The following is a 12,500-nucleotide window of genomic DNA, read 5'->3' on the forward strand; positions in this document are numbered from 1 at the left end:
TTTTTCAGACTGTCTGTCTGACTTTTTGTCAGCTCAGTTTATACATACTCCTTCTCTTTTCCATCTCTCTTTTGCTCATACTCATACTCTCTCTCACACACACACACACACACACACACACACACATTCACTCACCCTGCTGGATAGGCCACCAGGCCAGTGTTGGGGTCACAGGTCAGGCCACTGTTCCCAGAGGTTGTGACACCCAGCACCCTTTCAAGGGTCACCTGTGGGACACAGAGAAGGTGTGACAAAATTCCATGATCATCTGATGAAATGAGATTAAACATCTCACATCTGCTGGTCTAACATAACTGGATAACATACATATTTGTTTCAAAGGTGTGGCATTCCATATGATACTAAACATAATAGGGAAATGATGTAGGCCTACAACTGAACTGTACAACTGAAAATAATATAACAATATAATAATGTATGGTTTAACTCGTTTATTTAACATAAAACAAATAATGTTAAACTCACACTTTATCTGTGTAAAGGCATATAACAAATCCAGCCCTGATCATGTTATTGGAGTTTATTTGAAGGCACAAGAAGTTAGTGACTAACTTGGCAAAAAAGACAAATCTATGTAATATTCTTTAATAAGATAAGAAGATAAATGCTCAAGTAAACTGTCAAGTACATAATGGCAATGATATCTGAAAGAAATACAGGAGAACTACCAAAGCAAGATATAACTTTACACAGGCCCTCTATCTAATGATATAACCACTAGAGATTACTCTATTCAGAGGATAATGTTGATAAAACAGAAACGTCACGTTGTTTCATTCACTCAACGAGGTCAATAATCCTTGTTGAAGATCAAAGCGTTGGCCAGGTATAGAGTGGCCTCTCTCTTCACATACAAAGCGACACATCTCTGACATTTAGAAGACTAGAAATTATGATGAGAACTACTCATTTTTTGTTGCACAAAAGCAACTAAGCGCAGCTTTTCAGAATTACTTTGCCCACAGAGCAAGCAGTTGATTATCACATATTTAAAACGCATACCTATTAGCCAACCGTCCTTTAGGTAGGCTATGATATCCTAATACACAACGACTTTGTGTGTGACTATGGATAGGTTATATTTCAGGAGTGAAAGGCTCACCTTAGTTGTTAGGTTTTCCTTTGTGCGACTCCTTTTCAGTTTGATGGAGGGCGACCGGAGGAAATTCGTTATCCGATTTTTTATTGTAGTTCCATCTCCAGCCATAGTGCGGAATTTAACTTCAAATTATCTGAGGAGACGTTGTTAACTGCAATAAAATCTCATCAGCCAGTCATTGACTCTCATTAATCAAGTTTTGATCTCTAGTCTTGTCTTGAAAACTATATGTTGCGTCGGACGACCGGCCTCACAGAGAACTGATTGTTTGCAGCCCAGCTGAGAGGTGCTTGTTCATCATTCTGTTGGTCAGTTCACCTTCATTCTGTAGACTCCAGCAGCTGACATCGGATTGGTTGGCAGCTTAGGTGCGCTCTGGGTGCGCTTGGTAGTTCTCTACTCCACCTACCGTGCCAGAGACGAAATCAGATTTTGGCAAACCTGTACTGGCACTGACAATAGACGTTGTAATCATTATTGAGCCTATGTAAAACATTTACATAAACAGGAACAGAACGCCCTTAATCACGTCAGCCTATGGCATCGCTTATCAAAAAGGTTAGCCTACTGCACGAAAACAACAGCGTTGAACTTTTACAACACTATAGGCTAAAAGATGGGTTACATGGACGTTTCAAGCTTTTCAAAAGTGCATGTGTTTGTCGTGTCGGGGGGTTCCCCAGGAGGTTTTTTGAAATTCTGTCTACTTAACACACCATTCTAACACATTGGGAGGAAAGGAAATAGGGGAGACCGGGGACAGTTGCAACACTTTTTGCATTTGGCTCTGTTACTCAGAGACGGTTTGGATTAGACAAACCATTTTTTTTATACAATACATTTACATATGTCTGTTAATAGTCTAAACCATTTAAAGATAATTACAGAATCTAAATTTTTCACAATTTGCATTTGAATGTAAGGAGTCAGATGTTGCAACTGACCCCGGCCCGGGGACAGTTGCAACATTGTTTGGGGATGGTTGCAACATGTTAAAAAAACAATATATTACAATATATGTCAGTGCAGCAAAATGATTATTTTTGTATGTAAATACAAGTTATGTAAGTTATAATAATATTACAGTGTTATTTATTCACCAGCTTTGATTAGATGACAATTATAGATTTGTCTAGATGAGTAGGCCTTATGTGCAGATGTCAAATATTGAAATTGATATAAAATACAGTAGGACTTTAGTTACATATGAAGAATGGAACAATTTGGGAGGCAATTCACTTTTATTTAGACTATTGTCATGTAAAACATGTTTTTAAAAATATATATTTTATATTATCATATTTATGCATTGTACCCTACGGGACTGTACGGGGACAGTTGCAACAATTGTTGCAACTGTCCCCTTTCCTGTCAGCTATGATAAAACCTCATGTGCTAGCTAAACAAGGGGACCTTGACACATGCTAACCATAGTAGCTTAAAGTTAACATATCACTCATTTAAATCATATAAGTTTGAGCTAAATCACAAAAACAGTGACAGCAGTTTAACAGAAACAAAGCTCAAGAAAATAAACAGTTTTTTTACAATAAATCCTGGAGCAGTTCAGGAATCTCCTTGCTTTTTCTATGCTAGGGGGGGCATCCAACTGAGCATATGCAGTGTGAGTGTCATCACTCTACCTTGTTTCTGATTGGAGAAAATTGACATGTTGCAACCATCCCCTGTTGCAACTGTCCCCGGTCTCCCCTACTTTTAGCCTACAGAACAAGCAGCTGCTCCCGTGACGTGTCACGTGAACATTGGCTACCTTATGCATTCACTACACTTCCCAACATGGAGACATATCTCACGTGAACGGAGATGCAGATCACTAATTAATTTCTTTGCGCAACAGCCCATCATGTTCTGCGTTCACTCCAGTGAGAAGTGAAATAGGCCTACATGTTTTTAAAGCTACAATATTTACCTGCTATGCCTTCTGTTTTCATGGACAGTTACAGAATCCACGTCATTCGTTTATCGTTGCTTCAATCAAGTCCACTTTATCTCCAGAGTTTGTAAATTTGTCAGTCAGTTTCAGCCTCTCCTGTAGCTCCTCTACTTTGGGATTTATGAAGTTTTGTTACATTTTGTTACACTTTAGAAGAGAAGACACAGGGGGCCTCTGCATCGATGTCATTGAAGAGCAGTGCAATGTGCTCAATTATGTAGGCTAGCTCCAGAGTAGGCTAATGACTGACGCCGCGAATACGGACACGGCCGTTTATTATTATTGATTATACAACAATTGGGTTCTATGGAACTATTTATTTGTTTCTGATTGACCGAGAGATGTTCCATGAGTTGGAATATCCCTGGACATTTCAACTCAGACTTTGCACAGCTAAAAATAAATCAGTCCGCGATACAATGCGAAGATTTGACACAATGTTCTCATCCCAGCCCTCCACTATTTTAAGCAATGGGTTACTTAAACCATAACGAAACAGTGCTTCACCACATCTGTGGATTAAGCCACACAGTCAACTCAATGTAAGTAAGATAAACGAGGATGCTAATTGTTCTCAGCATTGTGTATAATATGATTGTCACTTGGAGGAGACTTGTAGATAACTAACGATAGCATTAGCTAACCGCTGCTAACATGCTAGCATCGTCACGTCAGGCTGTGCACAGTAGTGTAACATTTATTCACCATAAATTAATAAAGTTGAGTGGTTCTGCAATGTAGACTATGTTTCCGTTTTTTGCAGTACCATGTCCCTTACATGACATGGCCCAGTGTCCTTGTAACATGCATGCAGCAAACCTAGATATGAATGTGATTTCAGCCCGACTTTTACAATTTATTTCAAGAAGACACATAAACCACAAAGACCCGTAACGAGGGATCTGGAATGTTGGTTACCTAGCAACCATGGTTGCAAGACGCTGTCTATTGAAAAGGGAACTATTTTTTGATGCGTAAGAACGATGTCGAAATTAACATTTTTAAACAATAACGGGGTGTTTTCAGATTATTTAGTTTATGGTAGAACTGTTGTATAAAAGCAATATAGCACTCGTAATCGTGGGATTGGTCATGGATATTCCCACGGCTGTTGTTGCCTGCGCCACTTGGCCTCCGGCCTCGTGGCTACGGCCGAACAACACCCGTGGGAATATCCATGACCAACCCCACTCTCACTCGTGCTATACATGGATTTCTATGGAACGTCACGAAAACATGCGTGCGCAACCAAGAGGCAGAAAGCACCACAGAACAGCATAGAGCAATGCAAAAGAGCAAAAGAATAAAATGAGTTTTTGTGCTGAAAACTGCACCAATTCGAAATCACGATGGCTAGAGAATGTTAAATATGTTCAATATCCCTAACGGAATGCATGTCTTCGCCAAAAATGACAAAATACGATGTTATATTAATAATCCAAATGAACTTCAAACTTTGAAATATAGTCTGAAATGAGATGTTATTATCATTGAGACAACAGGGGTATACAAAAAAATCAGATTGTAGCTTACAGCAGCCGACTATTTAGGTTAAGTTTATAACGTTGTGGACGGCCACCAAGCGTCTTCTGCCTCGCGGCTGCGCGAGCATCTAGTTTTGTTGGTAAACGGGAAACCCGTGTATATTGCTTAATTATCATTATTATTATTAGGAGGCCCCTCATTGGTCGAGGCCCCTGGGCTTCAGCCCAGGTAAGCCCTGCATTAAGGCGCCAGTGACCAAAGGTGCAAAGCCTTATTCTTTCTGTCAGGATTATGTATTGTTCTCGTAATTCTGTCCTACTTTGTTTTTTTGAGGTGGTTCACTGGTTCCCATAAATTTATGAAATTTAGCACACACATCCAGTGTCTCAGTAGTTAGAGACAAAGGCTTGACTCCTAGACAAAGTAATGACAATACAGTAATAACACATGCCCAAAATGCATGTCTGGCATAGTGCCACTATTTAGCAACAGATAGAATGGCTGTGCCAATGGTCTTACCTCTCCTAGATGTTTCATCAGTTTCATGTTTGGTGTATGAACTCACAGGTGTCCTGGTTTTATATTGTTGGTGTGTGTGTGTGTGTGTGTTGGGGGGGGGTCAGGTAGGCTGAAATGAATGGTTAAAATGGACAAAAATCCATTATATATGTATTATATATATATATGAGGCTTCACCTCACTGTGTGTTCACTGTGTGCTGAGTGTGTTTCACTATTTCACGGATTGGGATAAATGCATCAAAAGAGTATATATACTTATACTTATATTGGATCAAAAGAGTATATATATATATATATATATAGTATATATATATATATAGTTTTATTATGTAGTGCTGCAAACATCAAACATGCAGTACAATTGTGGAGGTTTCTTTCAACAGAAAAGAAGAAAACAAAATTATTTTAGCTAGAAAAAAGAAACTCTCTCTCGCTTTCTGGTCGTAGGTCTGGCACATCATCATCCACATCACATGCATTTGGTTTGCCAATTCAGGGAGAAATTGTTTTCGTTGGAATGACTCCCGCAGCGCCCAAGGGCAACATCCACAATCCTCAAGAAACCTCCATATGCTTCTGGAGTACAGCATGCCTTTTACAATATTGAACAGTGTCTGCCTGTCCCCTTTGTCTACACTACTCTCCTTCCTCCACAACTACCTCCAGACTGCTTGGAGGAGATGGAAGGACCCCAGGACAAGGGTGGCATCAGGGTAGACCCGTCTCAGAGCTCCACTCTCTGCCCAGCAGTCATCGGTCACAAAAACCTGTCCATATCCATGTCTGTCCATGTTCCCTGGGGAGTCCATGAAACACACAGCACTTGTTCGCAGCGGTTCGGATCCATTTGCATGCTGTCTGTGCGAATCTATATAGGAAATTAATGATTGACTTCCGGTCGTTTTGCTGCTGAAATCTACCTACTACTAACGTGGCAATGTGAAGGTTGCAACGGTACAATATTGGATTTGAGTCTGTGCTGGTTGCGTTTTTAACGGGGTTTACGATATGTCATCAAGGCCTGTGGTGTATTGAAGGTGGCAAAAAGATTTTCACTTTTTCGGACATATGGGACAAAGCATAGGCCTACGCTAGTCTGAGCCAGAAGCATACAGAGACGACAGTTGAAACCATTGACGTCCGTTGAAGTGAAGCCTTATAAGTGCGTTATTAAATTGCAAACAGAGCAAACAGTGAGTTAAGTTTCATAAAAGTGTGTTATAAACTGAGTGCAAATCAGTTAATGTGCTTTTATTTTAAGCATTTTATTAAGTGTTAGTAGTTTCAGCAATTTTGCTTCAAGAATCACTTGGCTTTGAAGTATTCCTAAAAACATTGAGTGAGTTGTACCCTCATGATAAAATACCATTGTACCACGTGTAATGAGATATTTGAAAAAAATACTGGGCAACTACTCCCTCTACTGGCGAGCCCAAGCAAACTTTGTTTCTGTTCTGTTTAACCATAACATCATCTTTAATAGAATAGAAATTGATTAAACAACAACAAAGGTCATCTTAATAAATGAATGACTAATCGTAGGCTAAACCTTAAAATGTCATATAAAAGTTTGTCTCTTAGGCTTAATTCATCATCAAGAGGGGCATTTCACAAGTCTTACTGAATGATTCACTCGACTGAATAGCGGGGTTATTCATGATTACCAGCCCAAATTAGGGAAGAGAAACTCCAATGACTCTGTAAACACACCTAAACAACAGCAAAAAACAGCATAACATTTATACAACAAACACGTTTGTTTAGGCATGCGAGTGTAGCCTACTGTAGTGTGGCAGTTTTTGACCCCTGCAGCTATAATTTCTTTGTTTCCTGTTTCACTGGGGAATGTTTTACACGGCCAGGTAACTTCCCTAGCTTTCTACCACACCTGGGTTAGCTGCGTGGACGCGCCCTGCGCAGCTGTGCAGATGTTGCGAAGATCCTGAACGCTCCTCAGCAAAGAACGTAGGCCTAATACAGGAAATACTGAACATAATAATACACAGGTAAGTTTGAATTGAATCTGTTTGAGGTATACTGGTCAACTAACTCCATATCTTTACATTTCATTGATTTATGAAAAAGAACCGCGCGATTCGGTGTTCAAAACATCTTTTGGAGTTGGAGGGCCTGTTGTTAACTCGCAATCAAGTAGCCTGTTTGGAATGATTTTGCAATGTGCATTGTTTTGAATCACTTCTAGATAGTATCAAGCCTAAGCAATAGTGAAGAAGTTGAGGCTTTGTGATCACACATAACTATTTCAAGTGTCAGATTTTCAGGCCTATTCGATTAACTCAGAACCTCTGAATTGCCTGAACATGATAAAATAGGCTGTATTCTCTCAAATATAATCTAAAGTGGGAGCAGTCAATACGATATCCTAGGTACATTATGTTGTTGAGTAGCCTACGTTTATGGACACTGGGTTGTTTTTGCTTCATTCTATTACTCTTCTACTACTTTACTACTCTTTTATTTTATTTTATGTCTTGCCTTGGCGTTGTACTTTCCTAACAGCATTAAGCAACCGCGGAGTTCCTGCCTGGACGAAGTGCATTCCTCCGCTTTCCTGCAGTAGCCTAGTTTTCGCCTCCTCAGGTGTGTCTGCGAGCAATAGGCTGTATATGTGCTCTGAGAAGGGTAAAGAGTCTGACTCGAAGGCTCCTAGCAGTAACGTTTCACCTATCTTAAAACTATTCAAAGCTTACTTTTCATGGTAGTGTCATATGGAATATAGGTTACAGTAGCCTACTACCTCAGTGTGTGAGAGTAAGATCGCAGAATGAAGGAGCAGATACAATAGCGCCGTGGACGCGCACTGTGGATAGCGCAGGGGTTGGAGTCTTGTCTTCCCAAAGCCATTGTTCTGTGTGTTTACGTGTAGTTGGATCTGGAATGAGGGTAGCCTAATCTTCTCTGCCAGGAGAGGTTTCTCCCGCTGTGTGCAGTTTAGGATCGTGTCTTGGCACGCCCGGAATGTGTGGGACCAAACCCCTGCCTGAATAGTAATAGGCTCATTTCGCAACCCCTCTCCTTTTCTTATTGTCTCATTGCGGGTCTCCCTTTGATCGTAATGGTAGCTCGAGGGAGACAAGACGTAATTAGAGCACAGAGAGATAGCTGCAGTTTGTTTGGCTGTCTGGTTTAATATGTAACCACTTCAAGTTGTATCTTAGCCATACAAGCAGAAGTGGGAAATGTGATCGGGACGAAATTTCCATACTTTTAAATTTCTATATTGTAATTCAATAACCTAGCTATTTAGTTTTCTGAGAGTCTGCTCAAAAGATTCAGACAGACACACACACACACACACACACACACACACACACACAAACACGGAGAGAGAGAGCGAGAGAGAGAGACATTTGCACACAACATACAGCAATACCATGGTGTTTAAAATTTATTTCATCCCTTCATCAACTTCACAGGCACACTCATGCCCTCAAACATGTCACATATCAGCAATCCAAACTATCCAATCCAATCTTCTTGGGATTTTCTCCTTACTCACCAGACTAGCCCCCAGTCTGGTCCGGTCATTCTATTCACCCTCTCGTTTCCCCAGGAGTGGGCAGCTATGATCAAGGCTGCGGAGATGGGCCACAACTCGTGGGAGCTGTTGGTGGTGGTGGACCAGCAGGGTCTGGAGGAGAGCATGAAGTTCAAGATGAGGGTGGAGGGGACCCTACACATCGGGGGCCTTATGCTGAAGCTTGTGGAAAAGATCAGTGAGTAGCCTAGCCTTTAACACCACTCATGTTCAACTGATTGTGACACAGGGACCTTACATTCTGGAGAATCGCTGTTGTGGGATAGAAGGTAAAGAATGGTGAATCCCACTTTGAAACTACCTTGCTGAATGTATGGCTAGTTCACCGATTAGTGCCCTCACAGACCATCAGTGGACCACGGACCACTGGCTTGGGTCGGGGTTGTCTGTCCTCATTTATCACGTGCATTAGGGGTGGGACAAAATATAGATCTGGCAATATATCGCATAGCTTCTTTTTGCAATACGTTATCGATAGGCTGGTACCAAATATCAATATTTTTTATTAAAATATTAAATTCTACCATTTATATAATCTAAATTCATTATCTAAATGGATTAATCCATCAATTTGAGTCACTACTTCATGTATCCTCATGGTGGCACATATCAAACTTATTAATGCTAAACACATCGTCAAATTATTTATTTATAAGCTAAAACACTTTGTACATTGTTTCAATTCAGTTGTGAAATGCAGTGAATAAATACATAACTCTAGCTTTTTGCCTTTTTCTTCTTAGTTGCACAGCCATCGTGATGTATAGTAGGTGAATCATTTGCAATATAGTGAGTATTGCAGAATTGCTGTATCGTGATATTTTTGTCGTTCATGTATCATGTATCATTCATGTGGGCAAAGTATTGTGATAATCTATTCATGATGAGATATTCTGTAATTCACACCCTTACTGTCTAGCACAATTTTATTTCCTTTCAAGCAGCTGGCGAATGTGTAGGCTATATATATATGTGTGTGTGTGTGTGTGTGTGAGAGAGAGAGAGAGAGAGAGAGATTTTACCACTCCCTTATTTGCCATGGTTAATTGTTCTTAGCTCTCTCTTAGCTCTGGCTCTAAGGGTCAAAGTTCACTGTGGGTGCCAAAACATGCCTGCTTCAAATAAGGACTAATCTCATGGTCAACCAATCAAATAGCCGAACACTCTTTACTGACATATGATTTGGTTTGTTAGTAAAAAATAAACAAACAAAAACATTGTCTGTACATCATGTTACAGTAAATGTTACCTGACATTGTATAACAGTGACAGTGGGTGATATTGTAGTGGTTAGTTGCTACCGGATAATAAGTGTCTGTGTGTGTGTGTGTGTGTGTGTGTGTGTGTGTGTGTGTGTGTTTTCTCATCATAATTAGTCATACTTCCTGGTGTGAGGCTCAGTGAATGTACACATGACTCACTCTAACACAGGTAGACTGGTCATCAGTGGTCAGGTAGAGACGGCAGCTGGACACACCCCCTCGTTTCCTGAACTATGAGTGACTCATAGTTTTGATCCCTTAGGTTGATATCATACCAGTCTGGACTTGGATGGGTTTTTATTTTACCGTAATCAGATATGTTAGGTGTAAGTGTGTGTGTTTGTGCCCAGGGTGGATGAATGTGTGTGTGTGTGTGTCTGTTTCATTCTCTCAGGTTTCAAGTTTTAAGTTCTTTATGACTTTAAGGCGTAAGAACATTAAATGTACCCAGTGTTCCCATTTCTGTTTGTAGTCACAGTAAACTGGATTTAGAGGTTCAGTCCATGACTCTAATACCATACACTTTTGTCACATTCAGTTGTTACTAGATTACTCCTCATGGTCCCCTAGATGTCCGTTCAATGTTGATTACACATTGGTGTTTGTGCGCGCTCGTGTGTGTGTGTGTGTCAACCCATGTGTGTTTACACCCCTGCAGAAGCGCCTCATGATTGGTCAGACCATGCACTGTGGTGGGAGCAGAAGAGCTGCTGGCTGCTGAAGACACACTGGACGCTGGACAAGTACGGGATCCAGGCGGACGCTGACCTGCACTACACGCCGCAGCACAAGCCCCTGTGTCTGCAGCTGCCCAGCATGCGCACCGTGCGCCTCAATGTCAGCTTCTCCAGTGTGGTCTTCAAGACCGTCGCAGAGATCTGCAGGATTCTCAGTGAGTCCATCGATAGGGGATAATTTAGTAGTAGTAGTAATAATACTACTACTAATAATCTTTATTTACAGGGCACTTTTCTAAAGCCAAGTTACAAAGGCAAAATAAAACAAACATAGACATTCAATCATCTGGTTTAAAAAATAAACAATTACCAATTAAGTCTATGTATGGCAAAATCAAACAACGTCAGGAAAGCCTCTGTGATAAAAGTGTGTTTTAAGGAGAGACTTAAAGGATGACACCTGATTTATTTTGGCAACTCCTAGGAGTCATGACACTGGCCACTGGTAATCTGCTTACATCCAGAATCCCTTACACTGCATGTGTATGTGTGTATGTTTGCACGTGTATAGCTCATTAATTAATCAGGCTTCTGTGTGCATGTTTTAGCATTATAGTGATCACACATTAACTTCAATATCAAGTATTCATAACTTTCATAGCATGTTTTTACTTGACGTGAAGTTTCATTGTTTTCATGACTGAATTGTAGACATCAGGAGATCGGAGGAGCTGTCTCTACTCAAACCGCCGGACGACCCTAAGAAGAAGAAGAAAAAAGACAAGAGCTCAGAGTGGCAGGTGGACGAGATGCTGACCAAGGACATTCTGGACATTACTGCAACTGGAGTCTCAGGTAAGAGAAGACACTACTCAGTTTAACAGCTACTGAGACAGATACTGTCCATCAGGCTTTCTCTATGATGGTATACTGCAAGTATACCTCACATTCTCTCTCTCTCTCTCTCTCTCTCTTTCTCTCTCTCCCTCTCTCTCTCTCTCCAAGCATTTCTTCCACACCAGAGAGTAATTACAGAATTGTTGTTATTGTTTATGGTTATGGTTATGGGATTTGGCAGACACTTTTGTCCAAAGCGAATAAATATATAAATGCAGTGCTATATATATGTATGCTGTTTTCTTGTTGTGTGTGTGTATGTGTGTGTTTGTGTGTCTATGTCTCTATACCCCCTATCAACGATGTTATGAGTAGCCTGTTCCGAGAATGATAAATCTGAAAATAATACCTCCCAGGTACAGCAGTGCTGATGCATCACTTTTTAACGGCTTTCCACCTCCTGCCTGCTGCTGATGGCTCCGCAGGCCGATAAAACACACTCGCCACACACACACCGGACACCAAAGAGCTATAATGCACACTCACCTCAGACACTGACTGGGCACCACAAGAGCTATAATACACACTCACCTCAGACACTGACTGGGCACCACAAGAGCTATAATGCACACTCACCTCAGACACTGACTGGGCACCACAAGAGCTATAATACACACTCACCTCAGACACTGACTGGGCACCACAAGAGCTATAATACACACTAACCTCAGACACTGACTGGGCACCACAAGAGCTATAATATGCACTGCAGCTTAAAGGGAAAGCACAGTATAGCCTTGAGGGTAAGACCACTACGTCTTTACACTTACAGAGGTAAAAGTACTTTGTTGTGTGCACCGGGAGCCCATCCACAATAGTATAGAAGTGTAATGATATTTTGAGCCTAATCAGTGGCTTAAGGTAGTAGTGATTTGCCCTCATAAATGCATATTCCGGGTCTTACTCAAAACCACGCAGTTTTCCTTTAATGCAACTGACAGAGAGAAAGACTGACCACAGAGGAAATAGATGCTGCTTTGTAAAGTCTTCCTTCCCTCTTCTCCATGAGATGTTCTGTGTCTGTA

General features: G+C 40.9%; 2 protein-coding genes across 3 annotated transcripts in view; one reads left to right on the top strand and one right to left on the bottom strand.

Annotated features, from left to right (window-relative positions):
- The window catches only part of LOC143110355 (mitogen-activated protein kinase-binding protein 1-like), a 23,920-nt gene extending 22,692 nt beyond the window's left edge, over positions 1–1,228 (bottom strand). The window contains exons 1-2 of the mRNA XM_076273223.1: positions 1,124–1,228; positions 136–227 (exon numbers count right to left, since the gene is read on the bottom strand). Coding sequence (XP_076129338.1) covers positions 136–227; positions 1,124–1,228 — 197 coding nt within the window. The remainder of the gene's footprint in view (positions 1–135; positions 228–1,123) is intronic.
- Positions 1,229–6,872: 5,644 nt separating this feature from the next.
- The window catches only part of fermt1 (FERM domain containing kindlin 1), a 14,088-nt gene continuing 8,460 nt past the window's right edge, over positions 6,873–12,500 (top strand). Inside the window, exons 1-4 of one of the 2 annotated variants that reach the window (XM_076272478.1) lie at positions 6,873–7,086; positions 8,604–8,817; positions 10,560–10,793; positions 11,290–11,433. In XM_076272478.1, the coding sequence (XP_076128593.1) occupies positions 8,667–8,817; positions 10,560–10,793; positions 11,290–11,433 (529 nt within the window). In that variant the 5' untranslated portion in view covers positions 6,873–7,086; positions 8,604–8,666. The remainder of the gene's footprint in view (positions 7,087–8,603; positions 8,818–10,559; positions 10,794–11,289; positions 11,434–12,500) is intronic. The other variant, XM_076272477.1, reaches the window with a different exon arrangement.

This window comes from Alosa pseudoharengus, unplaced genomic scaffold (assembly GCF_046254945.1).
Source record: "Alosa pseudoharengus isolate Yale_2024_CS ecotype anadromous, Long Island Sound unplaced genomic scaffold, YU_APseudo_1.1 YU_APseudo_1.1_scf_7, whole genome shotgun sequence".
Lineage (NCBI taxonomy): Eukaryota > Metazoa > Chordata > Actinopteri > Clupeiformes > Clupeidae > Alosa > Alosa pseudoharengus.